At 39.9% G+C, this 20,038-nt stretch overlaps 1 protein-coding gene across 6 annotated transcripts in view; it reads left to right on the forward strand.

The window, feature by feature from the left end:
• The window catches only part of tmtc3 (transmembrane O-mannosyltransferase targeting cadherins 3), a 41,148-nt gene that overhangs the window by 16,017 nt on the left and 5,093 nt on the right, over positions 1 to 20,038 (forward strand). For all 6 annotated transcript variants that reach the window (XM_024261893.1, XM_036212205.1, XM_024261899.2 and 3 more), the window contains 7 exons: positions 2,391 to 2,643; positions 7,186 to 7,334; positions 10,642 to 10,762; positions 11,045 to 11,156; positions 14,157 to 14,260; positions 15,197 to 15,366; positions 16,632 to 16,858. In XM_024261893.1, coding sequence (XP_024117661.1) covers positions 2,391 to 2,643; positions 7,186 to 7,334; positions 10,642 to 10,762; positions 11,045 to 11,156; positions 14,157 to 14,260; positions 15,197 to 15,366; positions 16,632 to 16,858 — 1,136 coding nt within the window. The remainder of the gene's footprint in view (positions 1 to 2,390; positions 2,644 to 7,185; positions 7,335 to 10,641; positions 10,763 to 11,044; positions 11,157 to 14,156; positions 14,261 to 15,196; positions 15,367 to 16,631; positions 16,859 to 20,038) is intronic.

Here is a 20,038-nt window from a genome sequence, read left to right on the forward strand (position 1 = left end):
TTCTCCTTTTAATCTCTGTCAATCAAACTGCCACAGACAGTCTCTGTTTGAAATAATGAGCCTTCTTTACAACATTTTTAAGTAGCAACGGTGAAGATTTACGCTAGAGCTCTCTTAATCAGACAGGAGGATCGGGGTGGGGCTCAGCTCCAAAAGCCACGCCCCCTCAGAGGAGATTTTGGAAACAGAGGCTTCAGATCAACATGAAAAATTGCTTTTTAAGAAATTTTGGTTGAGGGATTTTGGTTAAAAACTTCATAATTATATTTAAAACAATACTGGGAACATTTTTTTTATTGAAAAAATTATCATAGAGGGACTCTAAGTTACTATAGCTGTGAGTTATGAGAGGTTTAACATAAAAAAGACATTTTATTAATTAAAATGACAATGTTCTATCCCTCTGTTGGGCATCAAGATCTGTTGCATTTGCAAAGAAAAAGTGAAATATGCCTGAATTTGTTCCATTGTCCTTTTCGCTAATAAAAATAGTCATGCCAGACATTTACTCCATCGTCCAGAAGCTCCATCTAAGCAGACCAAATTCTTAGCACACAGTGGGACATTATGTAAACCCATTTCCTAATTTTATTTTTTATAAAATGATGAATGTCTGCTCTTTTTTGCCCCAATACGTTCTCTAAAACCGTAGCAGTAAATAACAGAAAATAGTTAAAAGTTCAGTTATTTGTAGATGAACTCTGTAAACCCTGAAACCTCTATACTTGGTGTCTAATTGGTAATAGTTCTCACTGGTTTAAATACTTACTGAGTTTAACCTAGTTTAAAATTGTCTGCACAAGATTCAAGCTAATGATATTTGAGCGTGAAGATAAAATTCCAGGCAATTAGCTAGGGTAGCATAATCCTCTTGCAGTAATCCTAAAGCTGTCTCCAGATTTCCCGTCAGAACTCTAGCCACAGGCCATAACAGTGCCACACATCGAGCTGTGAGTTTGTTGCCGAGTGGATTTAAAATGTAAAATAAGTTTAAACTAAGTTGTACCTGAACAATTTAGACACTAAAAGAGGCCAAACTAACAGGCAGCTGTAAGCATTTTAAAATGTCAACAACACAGAAAAATCTTGCTAATACACAAGTTTGCTAGTTTAGGTTTGCTAGTTTTATGATTATTGATCATTTTGTGAGATGAACATTCAAGTTAAGTGTCTCTTATTTAATTTCAATCAAATTGAATCTAATCTAAATAAAGAAAAAACACATAAGCCATCTACTTCTCAGATAACAGATAACTCTGTTTTGGAAGGATTATAGTGGCTTTAGGGAGTCTAAAGCCTCATTTCCACTGAGCGGTCCAGTCCAGTTAAGAATGGTCCAGGTTATTCAGTTAAACGTTACCAATCAAAAGTTTGTGAAGACACAAACACAACAATGGGGGTCATCCAGCATCCATTTTCATGGCTTTTGGTTCTTCGTCTGTTTAAAGCCTTTAAAGTCCCCCTATGACAATTTTTTTAATAATAAAAAAAACTTTCCCAGTAGTGTTTTAATTATGATTATGAAGTTTTTAACCAAAATTCCCAAACCTCAATGTCTTAAAAAGCCATTTTTTCATGTTGATCTGAAGCCTCTGTTTTCAAAATCTCCTTTGAGGGGGCGTGGCTTTTGGAGCTGATCGGAGGAGGACTTTAATGTTGTTTAAGAGGAGACTGTGGGCAGGGAAGAGGAATACATCTGCTTTACTGGTGCTTTCTTTTGTCGTAATGACCCTCCACCAATCAGCACATTTCATCAGTAGCTCCTCACTAACTGGTCCGTTTCATTTTTCTATGGACCTACAACCAATGGAGGCCCAGCCATGGTACGGTCTGGTCTGGCTTAATGGGTCCATTTAATGGAGTGGAAACACTCAAAGTACCGGACTGGACCATACCGTACCGCTCAGTGGAAATGAGGCATTAGACGGCCAACATCATGATATTGATTAAAAAAAATGGGTGGGGGGGGGTGAGCAATAAGGCAGATTCATCAGGATTTCGTGGCAGATATTTATAATTGTTCTGGCCTAAAACACCTGAACTTGCAACAGCTTTTGTGAAAAGTTGCGAAATAAGTTGTAATGTTTTTGTAATCCATTTTTCAAAAAGCACCTAAAAAATGTTAACTATTAAATAAACTTTGCATTCTTATTTTCCAAAAACATTCAGTTGCAAGGTGTTCAATGTACCACTGGGTTTTTGCCAGAATTTGCGTCAATAGTTGCGATCACAACATCACGAAATCCTGGAGGGACTGAGAAGATGCCCTGATCTGTTGAGCTGTCTATTGTTCATCTTTTGTTCCAACATTTTCTCAGTCTGAGTACAGCTTTTTCTACGTGTTTGATGCTGTCAGCGTGTCCTAATGTTAATATTTATCTATCTTCCAGATTTGACAACCCAGCAGCAGTCAGCTCCACTCCTTCTAGACAACTGACATTCAACTACCTCCTTCCTGTGAACGCTTGGCTTTTACTCAACCCTTCAGAGCTCTGCTGTGACTGGACTATGGGCACCATTCCCCTCATTGACTCGGTTCTAGACCTCCGGAACCTGGCCACCCTGGCGTTCTACACTTTACTGGGACTGCTTGCCCACCACAGCCTGCGCTATAGACACAACTCTGCCAAGGCTGTCATGATGGTGAGAAGACAAAAAAGAGACACTGACATAAAGTGCGATGGGGTAACAGAGTTGAAGCAATCATAATCTCCCTCAGTTTTGCCTTTGTTCACAATAACATAAACCAGGGACTGATGAATATATGGAACAGAAAAATCCCCTGAGGCGTCGCTGGTGACGCTTAAACACTAAATCTTTAACATACTGTAATTTTTTAATTATTAACATGATCATTCTGGAGCTCCGGTGTTAAAGGGGCCGTACCATGATTTTCTTAATCCTTTCAGAGTAAACTATATCCATATATATGATCATTTATTATCTTTGGAACAGAAAAAAACCAAATTATTTATGGAACATTTCTCATTTTTGTGGACCCTCTTAATACCTGGAAATAAAACGACTCGATCTCTAAGGCTCCGCCTTTCCCTCCAAAAAGTAGAATTTCCATGTTATGGCCCCTTTAAAGGGTTAAAATCTTGGTGTTCAAAAAGCCTGGTAACGACAATCCCGACAATCCAGTTGAATTGTCTGATACTTTCTGAAACTATTGCAGTAATTCTGTAAGATAAAGTTCTGGTTCAGTTTGTATCCAAACACGGAATGATGACAAAAGGAAGATTTGTTTGAGTAAACCCCGCCCCCAAAACACACACACTCACTTACTGATGCAGTCAAGGGCCGTCTTGAGTCTTGTTTCAAATTCAAAATTCACTGCAACTCATAGACTCTAAAACCTTAAGTCACATCGTCTGCACAAGGAGTTGATCCGTACAAATGTTGCAGCTTTTTGGTTTGTCCAGGCCCATGTAGGGTCATAGAGGGAAGCGGCCGCATCTTAACCGTTGTGTTATCTCATGGGGTCTAGATGACCCCACTCCCATCGTCATCATGCCTAGGATACCACAATGGTTAAAAAAATCATAAAGTTCTGGAGGCCCAAGCAGGCTGCCTCCCCATCCCACATCCGCTCTCTGTCTGTCGGTCAGCCAGCTTTTTGAGCATCGGTTTAGCTAGCAAGCAAGCTCTGCCATTCTCGGCGGAGCGGAGCGACCTCTGCCGCTCTTGGCATCAGCACTGCAGAGGGAGCTCTGCCATTTTCAGCGTCCCAGGGTGAGCTCCAACGCTCTCCACAATAATTGGAGAAGCCATGGTAGTTGATTAGCTCCGCCTCTCTACGTCTTGAAGAGAGCTCAAACGGTCACGTGGTGAGCTTGTTCGTTTGTTCAAAAATGGGCGGGGCTTATATACTTGAGCTCAGAGAATAATGACGTGAAACTACTTGGACTAATCACAAAATTCAACTGTAATATATCATTTCACCCTGTAGAGGGCAACACACAGACGGCTTTACACTATAATTTAATTAATTACACAAGTTTATTATAAATTGTATGTATTTGATAGACAGTAGCGGCTGGGTGGCTCAGTGGGCTAGGTGACCTGGGTTCGATTCCAGGGTTGTCCACTGGTCCCCACCCAGATTGGGTCCTTAGGCAAGACCCTTGACGCTGCTGCCTAACTGGGTCCCTGTGCCCTCCAAATACAGGGTTGCGTCAGGAAGGGCATCCGGTGTAAAAACTCTGCCAAAGCACTGATGCGAAACAGTGGGTGCTGTTACGCTGTGGCGACCCCGAAAGGGATAAGCCGAAAGTGAAACCAACCATGTATTTGATAGACAGCACTTTTAAAGTCTCATTTTTAGAGGTCAACAGACAAGAAATGTTGATTTAGGGTTTGGTGACTCTTTAAATGATGGAATACAGTTTAACTAAACTCACTGTTTCGCTTCTATTACCTTTTTTATTTGCGCCATATAATACAGTCCGCCTTGTGCATGAGTTATTACAAAAATAGACCCCTAATCAAGACCGCGCCTTATAATACGGCTTGCCCTATGGTGCGGAAAATGCAGTAATAAGGTTATTACTGTCGCCTTACTGACTCCATTGAATGCCACATGCATGGGGTGTGCACATGTACGCAAATCTCAGTATGAAGCCCACACAAACAACAGTCTGATTGTCTAATTTCCTAATTTCAAACTATCAGGCTGCATGCACGGAACGTGCAGGGAATGCACACTTATCACATGAACAGCAGTAACGAGCACATTGGGAAGGAAAAATCAGTTCAACGTGTCTGCATCTCGCCTGCCTCACTATTAATAACACTTTGTTCTAGCAGCTGCTACGGCTTGTCATCTATACCCCACCTGTAGAAAAAAGTGTGCACAAACATTTCTTATGATTAGTGCTGCCATCCATAGTCATTGGTTAGTTCAATCACAATAGCCGAGTCATTCAGTTTAGGATACCTCTATTTATACCTAATAAATTCCACTTTAAGGAAAGATCATCAGACTAGCATATTACGTAAAATACTGATTATATATTTTATTTCTTTGTTCTGGGCTTGCTTTTTACCGTGAGCCTGCTGGGGGAAGAAATCTTGATCAACAAGAAGAGACCTGAACAGATTGAGGGGGCATGCTAAGCTTAAGAAGGGATGATCCTAATACACTTATAGATGGCCCACAGCAGCATAACTGAAGTGAGACTGCTCTATAGATGAAGATCATTTTCATTTAGTTCTGGTTTAACAAAATAAACCTTACATTCCCTTCACTTACGTATTTAACATCTGCTTAGGGGTTTGTTTAAAGACATCTGAGGGAATCCTCAAAAAGGATTTACCATACGGCCCAGAGGCAGCAAAGCTTGGACCAGTTATGTGCCATGCTGAGATGAGATCTATCAATTTGAATAATTATTCATGAACAATGCTTGCTCTGCTAGCAAAGCCTCAATAAATGGGATATAATTGTGTGAATGCTTTTACAGCGTTTTTCAGCACGTAACAACTGAATCACACTGTCAGTGATTTCAGTAATCTTGGTATCAAAACATTCAACTCGTTCAGGACATTACTGCTTGTACTTTTGGTATTCAGAAACTTTATAGTTTTTGAAATATTGAACAAAATATGCTCCATAGGAAATGAATGAGAATTTTTTTAAAATTCTTCAAAAACTTTGTGCATTTTGAAACCATTGTTTTCAGTATTTTTTAAATAATTTAGCAGCTGTTATATTAGCATTATGCTAGCTCATTTTTGTAATTTGGCATCTACTGTAGTTTTTTAAGCTAATTTTATCTAATGTTTTAGTGACATGCTGACTTTGTATAGCTAATTTGTTATCTACAAGGCTTGTTAGGCTACTTTTGAGTGTAGCTAGGAACAGGCTAACGATTTTGACAAATTCAGTTAACTGAGGTTTTATTGGCAATTTTTTAGTTTTAGCTAATATTTTAACAACAGGCTAACGTTTTTGGCTAATTTATTATCTACTGAGATTTGTTAGGCTACTTTTGACTTTAGTTTATATTTTAGCAACATTTTTTAATCATTTTAAAGAAGACTTTCAGACTATTTTGAAGTTGAACTAGTATTTTAGCAATGTGCTAGCTTTTTTAGCAACGTGCTTTCTTTTTAGGCTAATTTGGCATCTACTGACGTTTTTTAGGCTAGTTTAGAGCTTAGCTCAAACAGTATTTAAGCACACTACATGTTTTTGCAAAATTGGCATTTATTAGGGATTTTTAAGCAAACTTACAATTTTTCAGAAATTTAGGCAAACTTCAGCTGTCTTTCTGCAAATTTTGCATTTTGCAAATTGCTTTTGCATTTTCATCAAATCCTTTCAGCAATTAAAGTTAATTACTTCAGCATTTTCAGCAACCAGATTTAGCAAAAAGCATTCACTCTAGCATTATTGCAGGTAATGCAACTTTTCTACTTTGTAAAGGAGGTCCAACAGATTAAGTGCAGAACAAGTCCAGGGTTGATCATTAGTACTTTTTTAGTGGTGGTATTTATAACTGAAGAAGTTTGAAAAGGGATTTTGGTTTAAGGAGTTTTATATCTTTGTTTATTTATTTTACATCTTTGTGCTTTAAGCTTGTTTATTTTTTCCCCTCCATGAACATGAATATTTACAACTGTTAACTCCTTACTGTGGCTTAACGATGTCAGTTATTTTGACCATTTTGGAATGAAAACCTGCTTTGACACCACAGAACATCTGAGGGGAAAGAAACTGGCATCACCAGAACTCTCCACGACAGATGTTCTAACAAGCGGAGATTTATTCAGCTCTTCTGCTTCGGATCAGCTCACAGTTGTTCTGTCATCGAGCTATCCATTAAAGATGCGCGAGCCGCGATTCTTTGTGTAAATGCCGTGTTGTGTCCATGTAAGCAAGCTGTTGGACATGCACTATTTTCCAAGAACTGCAACACATAAGGAGTAAATGACATATTATAGTTCATCTGGTAAAAAAAAAATACACTTCAGTCATTTCAAATTAATTATCATTCTTTTATGCAAGGATGCCACAAAACAACAAAAGGAGATGTCTGTTTCACATGTTTAAAAACATAAATGTCTTAACTATGCCTTTTATTGATGCACAGAGGAGAGATGTGTCTTAGGTGTTCTCTGTTATTTGCATTTGTCACAAAGCTTTAAGAACTTAATTTCTTCTTTGGTCTGTGATTTTAGGCTTTGTCCTTCATGGTCCTGCCCTTTATTCCAGCGTCTAATCTCTTCTTTCCGGTGGGGTTTGTTGTGGCGGAGAGAGTTCTCTATGTGCCCAGTATGGGATTCTGTGTTCTTATCGCACAGGGATTCAAGATCATCTCAAATATAGGGTAAGTCTACTTCAAAGTAGGAATAATGCTGCTAAACCTGAGAGATGATGTTATCATAACACACACTTGCTCACGCTCACAACAGATAAAACAACAGCTTTTTTCCCTCTGGCATGAACAAATGGCACTTTGGCTTAATTTCACCCATCTCTCAGTTTTATCTGCCTAACTCGTACCAGGTCTTCTCCCCACACATGCTATTGAGCCAAGGCTTGTTTTTGTTGTACTCATTATTTTCTCACACGCTTCAGTTTCTAGTTTGGGTCTTACAAGCAGCCTTGCTGACTGATCCTGATTTCTGTATGCAGTGCCAAGTAAAAGTAAGAAGTTGATCTGGATGGGAGTCTAACACAATCAGAGCCTAAATCAGGGCTGGGCAACCTACGGCCCGGGGGCCACATGTGTCCCGTTTAACTATTTAATCTGGCCCACCAAACTGTAATACATTTATTTATATATAGATATTTGCTCACAGTTCGATACATAACTTGATATGAGCATCACAGTTTGATATGCATTGAGCAAGAAAAAATAAACCCTGAAATTCTTCTATTCCGCAGATTGTGAGAAATACCATAACAAAAATTCACATTTTTTCAAATTCACAGTTCTTGGCACCTATTGCAGAATCACATTTAAATAGAACTTGTAAACATTACAACTTATATGAACTGCAACAATTGTAGCAGTTCTCTTAAGTTTTAAGAGCTGTAGTTCATACACAATCCAAACTGAACTAATTTAAAATATTTAGAACTGACTTACTCGTCCAAATAAACAATAGCAACACGGGGCAGTGCAGTATCCCTTAGCTGCCAGTCCTTTGTTCATGTACCTTTACATTTAAAAAAATGAATAAATAAGTATCGCGGTTGTTTTTAGCATTTAGCTAAAAAGGTTTATTATCTAACTTCCGCAGGGGGGGGCACACTACCTTTTTGCAGGGAGGTGGAGAGTGGGTGGGGATTTTTTGCAACAGACAACTTTAAGGCACCTCAGACTGAAGCTGAAAAAATAAAGGGCGTATTGTGAAAAATGTCATATTGAATTGTCGAACACATGTTGAACGGTTCGGTTTTTTAATGAATATTGTTGCATCCCTTATATATACACTGCTCACAAAAATTAAAGGAACACTTTTTTATTGGGCCTGGCATGAATTGAATTAAACCTGTCTGATAATCTTCTGGTTGGTTAAGCAGCTGAGGGCCTCGTTAATCAATTTCAGCTGTATTGGTGTTCATGGAATTAACAACAGGTGCACTTCAGTGGCAACAATTAGAAAACCCTCCAAACAGGACTGGTGTTACATGTGGAGGTCATTTCAAGTTTCTCCCTCTTGATCTTTTTTTGGCTGGTTTTCCACTCCTGCTGATTTTGGCTTGATAATTATCTCTACTGGCAGTATGAGGAGATTCCTTAACCCTACAGAAGTTGAACAGGTTGTCCAACTTCTCCAGGATGGCACATCCACACGTGCTGCAGCAAGAAGGTTTAATGTGTCTCCCAGCACAATCTCCAGAACATGGAGGAGATTTCAGGAGACTGGTGGTTATTCTGGGAGAGCTGGACAGGGCCGTAGAAGGTCCTCAACCCCTCAGCAGGACCCATACCTGCTCCTTTGTGCAAGGTGGAACAGGCTGAGCACTGCTCGTGCCCTACAGAATGACCTCCAGAGGGCCACTGGTGTGAATGTCTCTACCCAAACAATCAGGAACAGACTTCATGAAGGTGGCCTGAGGGCCCCACGTCCTGTAGTGGGCCCTGTGCTCACTGCCCAGCACCGTGGAGCTCCACTGACATTTGCTCAAGAACACCAGAATTGGCAACTCCGTCCCTGGCGCCCTGTACTTTTCACAGACGAGAGCAGGTTCACCCTGAGCACCTGTGATAGACGTGAAAGAGTCTGGAGAAGACAAGGAGAAGGTTATGCTGCCTGCATGGTTCAACATGACAGGTTTGGTGGTGGGTCAGTGATGGTCTGGGGAGGCATATCCATGGAGGGACGCACAGACCTCTACTGCCTAGGAAATGGTGCTCTGACTGCCATAAGGTATCCAGATGAAATCCTTGAACCCACTGTCAGACCCTACGCTGGTGCAGTAGGTCCTGGTTTCCTCCTAATGCACGACAATGCCCGGCCTCACGTGTCAAGAGTATCAGGCAGTACCTGGAGGATGAAGGAATTGAAACAATTGAATGGCCTTCACCATCCCCTGACTTAAACCCAATAGAACATCTCTGGGACATTATGTTTGGGTCCATTAGGCACCGCCAGGTTTCTCCTCAGACGGTACAACAGCTCAGGGATGCCCTCACACAGATCTGGGAGGAAATGCCACAAGACACCATCCGTCGTCTCGTTAGGAGCATGCCGCCACGTTGTCAAGCATGCACACAAGCTGGTGGGGGCCACACAAGATACTGAAAAGCATTTTGAGTTGCAGAAATTAAGTTCTGGAAAAAATGGACTAGCCTGCCACATCTTCATTTCACTCTGATTTTATGGTGTCTACACAATTGAGCCTCTGTAGGCTGAAAACTTTTATTTCCAATAAAAGACTTGGCATCCTTTTGTTCCTGAGACACTGCCCTGTAGTTATTTGTATAGATATCAAACTACATATTGAGATCTGATGGATCTAATGGGTTTCTTTAAAGTGCTCCTTTAATGTTTGTGAGAAGTATATATATATATATATAACTCTATCAAACTAAAATGTGAATGGATTTGTTATTAACTCATGTCTACTTGTTTGTTTGTACACATATTTAAGTTACACTTGATTATCTTGAAGAAATACAAGCAATCTGGAAAACTTCACCTGCACTGTTCAGTACCAATTATTTATCTCTGATTAACACTGGTGGAAGTTTTGGATAAAGATGTCCTGGTCCATATCACGATGGTGAATCGGATCAATCAGAATGAACTGATCATCAACTACAAATTACAATATGAATCAAATCGTTCTTCATAAGAATCATTAAACCCCAAATTTCTAAACATCCCAGCCAGAGACATGGAGAACCTTCTACCAAAGTGAAACAACAGCTGGAATCTCGTCTCGCGTCTTCAATGGACATTAGAACCCGCTTCCACTGATAATTTGTTCAGTTCATCATCAATCATCTTGACACAAACAATGTTTTCAACACATGTGATACTGCACAACAATGTCAAATATGATGCAAGCTGCTAATGGTTGGGTGGAGGAGGTGTGAAAACGTGGTTAGTGTTGTGAACATGGCTCATTTCATATGTTCAAATCAATCTAAGTTGACAGTCTTTCACTTGTGTTTGCAGACAAATGAAGAAGATTTCTTGGTTGATGATTGGAGTGTTGTTAACCACTCATGCAGTGAAAACATTCAACAGAAACTGGGACTGGGAGTCAGAATACACTCTGTTCACATCTGCCCTGAAGGTAAAATGGATCAAGTAACACATTTAGAGTCATTACGAAAGCTATCAAGTAGTTTCATGCATAAGTACCTAAATACAACACGTTACCTTAATCATTAGTTTGAAAAAAATAAGGACATTTGACTGGCGACGTGTCCATGGTGTACCCCGCCTTTGCCCAACAGTAGCAGGGATAGCCTCTGGTGACCCTGATAGGGGTTTAGAAAATGGATGGATAGATGGATATAGCTTCTGCAGAAGATAAAATAATAATTACTTTATTGGTTTTTGTTTGTCATTTTAGGTTAACAAGAATAATGCCAAGTTGTGGAATAATGTTGGGCACGCTCTGGAGAACCAGAACAGTTACGAAAGAGCACTAAAGTATTTTCTCCAGGCCACTCGTGTCCAGCCAGGTGAGACAAAAATATGTTTGCTTTTATGCAAGTGATAGAATAAATACTGCACGTTATTTTGTTAAGTAACAAGTAAGTTCTGTTTTTTGTGCTTCTTGTGTTTGCTTTCTTAATGAGAAGATGTCACTGGAGAATGAGGAAGTTTCTTCTATTTTGAAAAGATAGGGAATTTTTTCTGCTGCTTTGCTTCAAAATCCAAACTCTAAATCATGTTGCGCAGAAGCAAAATAAGGGCATCTCAATCGATATGAAATTTAAAAAATATATATTTTTTAAACATGAACTCCTTTGTTCTTTTAGTTTAAAAATCATTAATTGTCGTTATCTGATGCCAAATGAAAATATATAAATAATATAATACATTTTACTTTATAATTTGGCAACTTTTCATTCATGCAGCAAAAACCATCATCTGGAGCAGAAGTCTGTATCCTGTGACTCCAGGTCCACATGTGTCTCTTTTATCTCTCCATTGTGGCTCCTTGGACAAACATAAATTAAGTCATGGAGACTGTTGACCATCAGAGTCAGGAGCTCCTGATAATGGCTGCATAAACTCCCAGTCCCACTGGCTTTCACAGCCATATCACGCTGTTGGCAGTGGACTGGTAGTGCAACAGCCGAGATGCGGCCGTGGAATAGACCCGCATACACGCCGTACAAAATTTGGCCGCCGTTACACGCAGAAAGAATTTTTTAACTGCACAAAATTTAGAGCACGGGTGCCTGTGGTGCCAGTGGTACAGCCGTGCAATAGCTGTGGAACGGCAGTGCAACAGCAGTTTCAGTGCGAGATCGGGCCGTGGAGCGAATGCCGGCACACACAATTGGACGCCGAAATTCTGCGATCGTGCATGGCTGTAGCACGGCCGTTTCCCCAGCCAGTCTGCGCTTGTAAGACTGCTTCCAGCGTTTGTTTAGCAGCTGAGTGCGCGCGTGTTAACCCCCTGTTGGTGTGACCCTTGGGAGGGTGTTCTTACACGCGATTACGCAGTGCTCTGGCAGAGGAATGGCAATGGAATGGAGTCCGGCGTCTTTATCACTGCTATTCCACAAACATGCATAAAGTTAGCGCGTCTAAGAGCGTGTGGCAGATTTTCCAACTTTTTTACCCTTGATATGGCCGTCAAATCCTGTGGGACCGGGCCAAAACTACCTAAAGAAAACAAATAAACAAACCCGCAAACTAAGACTGCCAAGGTCCAACCTCAAACTAAAATAACAAAACCCGCAGTGTAAGACTGCTGAGGATGAAGATGAAGATTTAATAAAAGAAAAATAAAACATCTTTTTTTTTAAGTAAGGATAACTTAATTACCATTTATTTAATTTAGCTTAGTTACATTTATACATTGATGTCTGAGGTTCACATAGATGATAAACTTTGTAGGTTTTTACATTCTGTTGACCTGAAGACGTTTTTTTTTTTTTTGCTTAACTCTACCTCCAGAATGAACAGATTTTATATGAAAGCAAAACTTTGGTCAAAAGTTTGATCTTTAAAAGCACATATTATCTTATGTTGCTCAATAATGGTTAATAGCTGTAAAGAACCGCACTGAGACGAATTTAAACATTCATTATGTGTTTGCTTCATTTTTGATTTTTAAAAAATGGGAACATTCATTTTTTTTTTGTATAATTGTATAATTAGATAAATTAAAAAAATGATGAATAAATAAATGAATGAAATGGTTTATTTCAAGCAATCAGGTCACAAGTCGATCGTTTGAAAGGGAGTGGAAGGAAGCAAACTTATATAATCCCACCCCAGTTGGGCCTTGCCATTTCCATGAATGACCAACATCCGGGTCAGGACTTAATATCAGTTATTTATACCCTACAATCATAGATTCAGGTAATGAAGGATCATTGAGATCAGTGATGTATACTTTCACAGGCGGCCAGGAGAGGTCACATGAGCGTAAAAATACTCCCACAAGTGTGGAGAAGAGGTTTCACAAGTGTCCAGGAGTAGAGAAGGGGGCGTGGAGACTGTTCTGCATGTGTGGAGTACATTTAGTGAGTGCGTGGAGTTTGATATATGTTCATGGGGGACTTATGGCGGAAAATGCCATACAACAGAGTTACAATCCTGATTAAAATATTCATATACATTAATGAGTTAAAACTTGTACAATCTAAAGAAGCAGTCTCGAGTGCTCGTAATCTAGATTTAAAAGCATTCATGGAGATAAGTTCTCTTAGTTTTAAGTCCTTTGGAACCATATTCCATGAGGACGGAGCAGAGCAGAAAAAAGCACTTTTCTCAAGCTCAGTGCGGACAGAAGGAACAGAGAATAACAAATGGTTATTGGAGCCCAAACCAAGGGATCGAACATATCTCTGTGTGATGAGGTTACAACTGTAATCAGGCAGAAGTCCAAGTATAGCTTTGTAAATGAAACTGTCCCAGTGAGTTAACCGCCTGGTAGATGGAGAAGGTCATCTCACTTCAGCTGACAGTGATGGTCAAAGACCTACGGCTTTGGATGAACCTTAGGGCAGCATGGTACACAGAATCAGTCTTACTAAGACAACTGGCAGACGTGCTCATAGAAAGCAGATCTCCATAATCTAAAATAGGTAGAAAAGTTGCAGCAACAAGGCGCTTTTTAACTTTAAAAGAAAAACAACATAATTGTATTTATTTGAGATCTATTTTACTGTCTTTCTTTAGAGCTCTCAGAAATGCTGCTATTACCTGACATGAGTGTTTTCGTCAGTTTGCTCCTCATGAGTCTTTTCCCAAGATTACATAAATGAACCCAGTGAGGATTTCCTACAGTATGGATCAGGCATAGGCCTGCATGATATGAGAAAAATCTGCAATATGTCTGTGTTTAAAAACGCGATTATGGTATGAAATGAAGGTATCATCTGTGATTCTACTTCACATATTTCATGTATCATGGGGTATTTATGGAACAAACCCCCACGATAAACCAGTAAAATACTCAATTAAATCTTTTCATTGTACATTTTTTTGGATTGTTTCAGATGATATAGGTGCTCACATGAATGTTGGAAGAACCTACAAGAACTTGAACCGCTCCAAAGAGGCAGAAGAAGCTTACCTGGTTGCCAAATCCTTAATGCCACAGGTAACAGGCGCACAAATTAAACAGATCACTATTTACTCTGGCTGGGCCTAACTTCTCTGTCACTGTGTCCACATGTGAATCATCACTTTGACTGATACTCTTATTGTATATAGTCACATCTTTCACTGGTACCAAATTGGTCTCAGTGCAGTGCAGCAGCTAGTAAAAAGATCTCCTTAGAAGTCCCTTTTTCTGCTAGAACACAGTGGTTTCATTGCACTCGTACTTGCTGCAGTGGCAATAAAGGGAATTCAATCATAGACCCAATAAAGGTTCCTGTATCATGTTTGTTCTTGTAGCCAAGATCAACAGTTTTGCGTGTTTGTGATAAAATGTTCCTTTGGGTAGCTTTAGCAGATACTCCCTTAGGGTTTGTGACTAGAAAGCCGCTCCTGTCATTCCTCTTCTGATGTGTGTTTAAGTCTGAGTGTTTTTGTTGTATTTGTGTGGGCCAATAATCTTTTAGCGTGTTGTTGAAGCAGATGATTGAAACATGTCTTCACCCGCCCTCTTTTTTAGGCATGAGAACACGCCTGTGTTCTGGCACTAAGCAGCTCAGAGTGTCGGGATGTTTGTCCAAAAGAATGAAACCGTTTTGTTTACCTCGTATGTCTCACTCAGCAGATACTTCACTTCCTCGGCATCTTGATGCAGAACTTTAATCATTTTGATTATCATCTTTCTAACTGTTTCCCATTTTTAGGGTTCGTCACAACAAAAGGACTTGCATTTTCTGTTTGGTTTGACCCCAAGGTACCCAGACTGATTGTACCTGGACTCAAACAGACAGTTTACTTCTTTAAATCAGTCAAAAAACAGTCTGCAAAAGAAAGAAAAAATATTCCAGATCTATAATTCTCTTTGTTTCTGTCTTTTGCTGTTTGTTTTGTTATTTGGATGTCTTTAAAACAATATTTGTCTGTTGATGTTTGCCAGGTTATTCCAGGTAAGAAGTATGCAACGCGCGTGGCCCCTAACCATCTTAACGTTTACATAAACCTTGCGAACCTGATCCGGGCCAACGACTCCCGGCTGGAAGAGGCCGACCAGCTCTACAGGCAAGCCATCAGCATGAGACCAGACTTCAAACAAGCCTACATCAGCAGGCAAGATGATCTGAACCGCTCACAAGTCTAATTCAGGCCCTGTTCAAAAGTCCTGAAATGAGATTTTATTCTCATCTTGATAAACTTGTAAAAGCTGCATGTAGTGCTGGGTGATATGAGGATACATATGTGTGGACGATAGAAAAGTGTCTATCGTACTATTTCTCTTCTATCATTTATATTGTTTATAACCTAAATTGATCAATTACGATGCCAAATGTATCATTAAATAGTCCGAACCTCGTCGGTGTGTACACAAAAAAATTATTTAAGTGAAAATAAAGACAAATTAAAAAGAGATTCTTCACGAAGAAACTCCATCTTGTGGTTTTGATTCGCACTTACGCAAGTTTTACGACAGGCTTTAGGTAACTTAACACGAGTGCAGAACGATGGATGGAAGAGCTTGAAGTTGTTTCCCTGGAGTTGAAACAGACAGATACAGTGATGCAGGCAGACCAAGAAGAAGCTCTTTCAGCAAAACAGGGGTACATCTGGGATTTGCTGTATTTAGGATTCAAGACGTCCGACAATGAGCAGATTACAGCAATATGTAAACTATGCTAGGAGGCTTTTCCCGCGGCGATGCTAACACAACAAACCTTCTATAACTCAAGGAAAGTCCACGAAAATGAACATATGAGATCACAAAAATAAGAGATAAACCAAGCTGTGGAACAGAACTGTAACCAGTATCTGAGCATTTGGATTCTCACGATCTGCTTCCAAAAATTCAGGTAGGAAGATTCACGACGCCCAATTCACCGATTCATGATCTTTATAAATATACTGCAGTAGAGTGTAGTAAATAATCATGTAGTAAGATATTGATTGCTCTGAAATACAGAATAACGTTGGATTTTAATTTATGAACTAAAACAAAGCTGAATGAGCGGTGTTACTGTCACCGGAAGTTAACAAATCTTCAAAATAAAGTGTCGGTGAAGCTTCCTTTTTTCAAAGTAAAACTAGCGAGAGCTTCTTTAATAACTAAAAATATACTTTATTGTTTTATATCGTGATATAAATCGTTATTGTAATATTAAGGAAAGTATATCATGATATACATATTTTCCATATCCCCCAGCACTAGCTCCAACTATGTTTTTTATGACACAAGATTCTAGTGTTTTTAAAATGACACCTTTTTAGAATTCTGGCTTTTGAATTTCTGCCCCCTGCATTATGTGATCCTAGTTTTATAATAACTTTGGCCCGTTCACTATCGTAAGCGGTCTGAATTTACTCTGGATCTGCTCTGACAGAGGGGAGCTGCTCTTAAAGATGAACAAGCTGACAGACGCTCGGGATGCCTACCTCAGAGCCTTGGATCTCGATCGCACCAATGCAGATCTGTGGTACAACCTGGCTATTGTCAACATTGAGATGAAGGACCCAGCGGAGGCCCTGAAGAACTTCAACCACGCCCTGGAGCTCAGCCCTCGCCACAAGCTGGCTCTCTTCAACTCAGCGCTTCTCATGCAGGAATCTGGTGAGTTGTACGTCTGAGCTCCTCCGTTCACTTTAGAGACCTCGGGGCGTTGTTTGATTAATGCAGATCTCTGGAAGGACTTTCAAAGGAAATGGGCATAACAGTTTCTTAAATCATTTCGATAACTAGAGCAAAGTGGCAAAATTAAAGACCATTTCATCTAACAGATCGTTTTATTTGGAGATGATTACTCAGTAGGGATGACCAAACTTTTTTAGTCACACCACTGAGTAGTGGGGTATTTTTCTACAGTCCCCACTATTCCCAAAACTTGCCATAAAACCAGAGGAGATGGTGCCCTCTAAGCTGTTTGGAACGCCGTCTCTTTGTCTTTTCAACAGGTCGACTCAGTATACAGGTCATCATTTCTATTCAGAAGAGCTTTTAGTTGATTTTAAACTGTCACTAAATCTTTGTTTTAACCTGTCCTATGAGTTGTATGATTGTTCTAATTCCTGTTTCTGTATGCTGTTTGATTGGATACCCTCCTAATGTTATGAAACACTGATTTTATCTGAGAAAGCTGCCATCTAAACAAACACTTACTGACTTAGTTGTGTTGGAATGCATTTACTTGTCCAAATGAACACACGTGCGGTTCCACAAGCTGTTTGTTTTTTTTCTATCCTCTTCTCAGATTGTTCCTGAGTAGCCAAATGTATCATTTAAAGATTCTGCAATGGCTCTGAAATACTTGCAAAAAAAAAAAAAAAAAGGGTCTGATGGTATTGGACGCTTGTAGACTTTTTCCGGTTTCTGAGAATCTGAGAAATACCAAAGGGATCACCGAGCTAAAAGACAGTAGTGTTAAAGCATCAAGAGGAGCTCATTTCTGCTGTTTGTCCTTTATGAAAGCGTTAACCTTCAGCATTTTATTTTAGTAAAAATGAAATTGTTCATCCCTGTAGAACACGTGTCAAAGTCAAGACCTGGGGGCCAGATCCGGCCCTCCAGATCATTTGATTTGATTGTTATTAATGACCCGATCTTATCTTGTGCTCATTTCTAACTTGTATAATTTTTACAAAATATATTTTTAGGAAGAGCAAAATATTGAAAGGCCCCGGTTCGACTCCCGGCTGGGGGATTTGGGACCTTTCCGTGTGGAGTTTGCATGTTCTCCCCGTGCATGCGTGGGTTTTCACCGGGGACTCCGGCTTCCTCCCACTGTCCAAAAACATGCTTCATAGGTTCATTGGTGACTCTAAATTGCCCCTAGGTGTGAATGTGAGAGTGAATGTGTGTGTGATTGAGGCCCTGAGACAGACTGGCGACCTGTCCAGGGTGAACCCCGCCTTCGCCCATCAGTAGCAGGGTTAGGCTCCGGCACCCCGCGACCCCGAAAGGGAAGAAGCGGTCAGGAAGATGAATGGATGGATAATCATGTAAAAAGTTACAGTTTTAAAAACTGGCATTCTGCTAGCTTTTTGGACTATTTTGGCAAGATTTTTTAGGCTGTTTTGGAGTTTAGCTAATATTTCAGTTACATGCTAGCTGTTTTTTGGTTTTGTTTTTTCTTTTTGCTAATTTAGGCTTTTTTATTTTTTCAGGTTGTTTTGGAGTTTCAGCTAGTTTTTCAGCTACATGCTAGCTGTATTGGCTAACCTACCCTTTTTTGTTTTTTAGGCTAATTTGGCATTTAACTAACATTTTAGCTGGCCATCAGCTTCAGAATGTTCAGCTTCATTGTTTTCAGCAATAAACCATATCATCTCCTCAGTGTTTTTTGCTATCAATTTCAGCATCTTCAGCTATTTTCACTTCCATCTTCATCGCCCAAATTCAGCTAACAGTATTCACACTAGCATTATTGCAGGTAATGCTATATATCTAGTTCATAATTATATCAGAGGGTTACGGTTTTAAACTTTTGTTTTCGTGTGTTTAACAAATGTTTATCCAGTTCGGCCTGTGACCTAAGGTGTGTTTTGGATTTTGGCCCCTGTGTGATTGAGTTTGACACCCCTGGTCTAGAACATCCCTGCTCTACCACATCAATAAGATTAGACCAACCTTACTACTGTTGCCACTTGGCAGCAACTGATCCTGAAAGTGTGTCTTCAAATTAAAAGCTTTAGCTGCTTTCACCTTCAGGTAAAACAGTTAGAATCTGAATCACACACAACCCTTTAACCAGAACAGTAATAGTAGTTGACTTAAGGGTCCAGTGAAAGTCAAATCACACTTCATTTTCTTTGACTTGTACGTGACTTTGTGAGCTCTACTCAAGGAAGTAACCTGCTTTTACCTTTCGGGTGTAGTCAGCCACCTGAAATGTGTCCGTTATGAAGAAATGAACCCCGTGTGCCAGGTTTCTGTCAGCTCATGTTTTGTGTCAGTGCTAAGAAAACATTAAATTACCAAGTCTGGTTTAACAGGAAGTGGAAGCATTTAATGTTAGCTCTTACGTTTGAAATTAAGCCTGCAGGCTCACCCAAGTTCATGTTTTGAGTCGCTCACACTTGAGGAAGCAGCAGGGCTGGATTTTTCAGTTATTTGCAGCACGGGGGTTGGTTGTGTACGGACTGGCTTCACTTTGTGTCCCTGCTGGGTTTAGATTTGGAATGTTTTGAGGCTTTTTGTGGATATACATTTTTAGGATATTTAAAAACCTGTATTTTCTACACTATGCAGAGTTTTTCCTGGCTTAATCAGGTGGTGGTGGTATCTCATCGCGGTCTCAGATTCATGTACCTTAACTTTTGCTCCCTCTCTCCTCTCCTCATCAGTCTCTCCCTCACTCCAGGTGCAGGAAGAATTCAAACATAACAGGACAAAATCATAAATGCCAACAAATGTTCAACAGTCAGACAACAAAACTCATTGACGAAAACCCAAACTTAAATCCAATTCCAGTCAGACAGGCAAAAGAATGGGTAACCCACAATTCCTTGCGCTGCCAGACCGACAGCAAGCCCAGCGTGTCTGAGACCATCACTACAATATGAATGATTTACAGTTTGTTTCATTGCTTTGATGAAATTAAAGAAATGCAATAAAGAAATCTGATTTTTGACGTTATTTTTATTTAGAGGATTTGAAAAAAAATCACAAAAATGTAAGGTGCACATTTAAGGTGCTTCCACACTGGCCGCGTCAATAAAGCGCACACTTTCAATGAAGAGTCAATATAAACGCGTGCGCAACTAAATTCCTGCCCTGCAAGTCTGGAGCGCGCGT

Source organism: Oryzias melastigma, linkage group LG6 (genome assembly GCF_002922805.2).
Source record: "Oryzias melastigma strain HK-1 linkage group LG6, ASM292280v2, whole genome shotgun sequence".
NCBI classification, from domain to species: domain Eukaryota; kingdom Metazoa; phylum Chordata; class Actinopteri; order Beloniformes; family Adrianichthyidae; genus Oryzias; species Oryzias melastigma.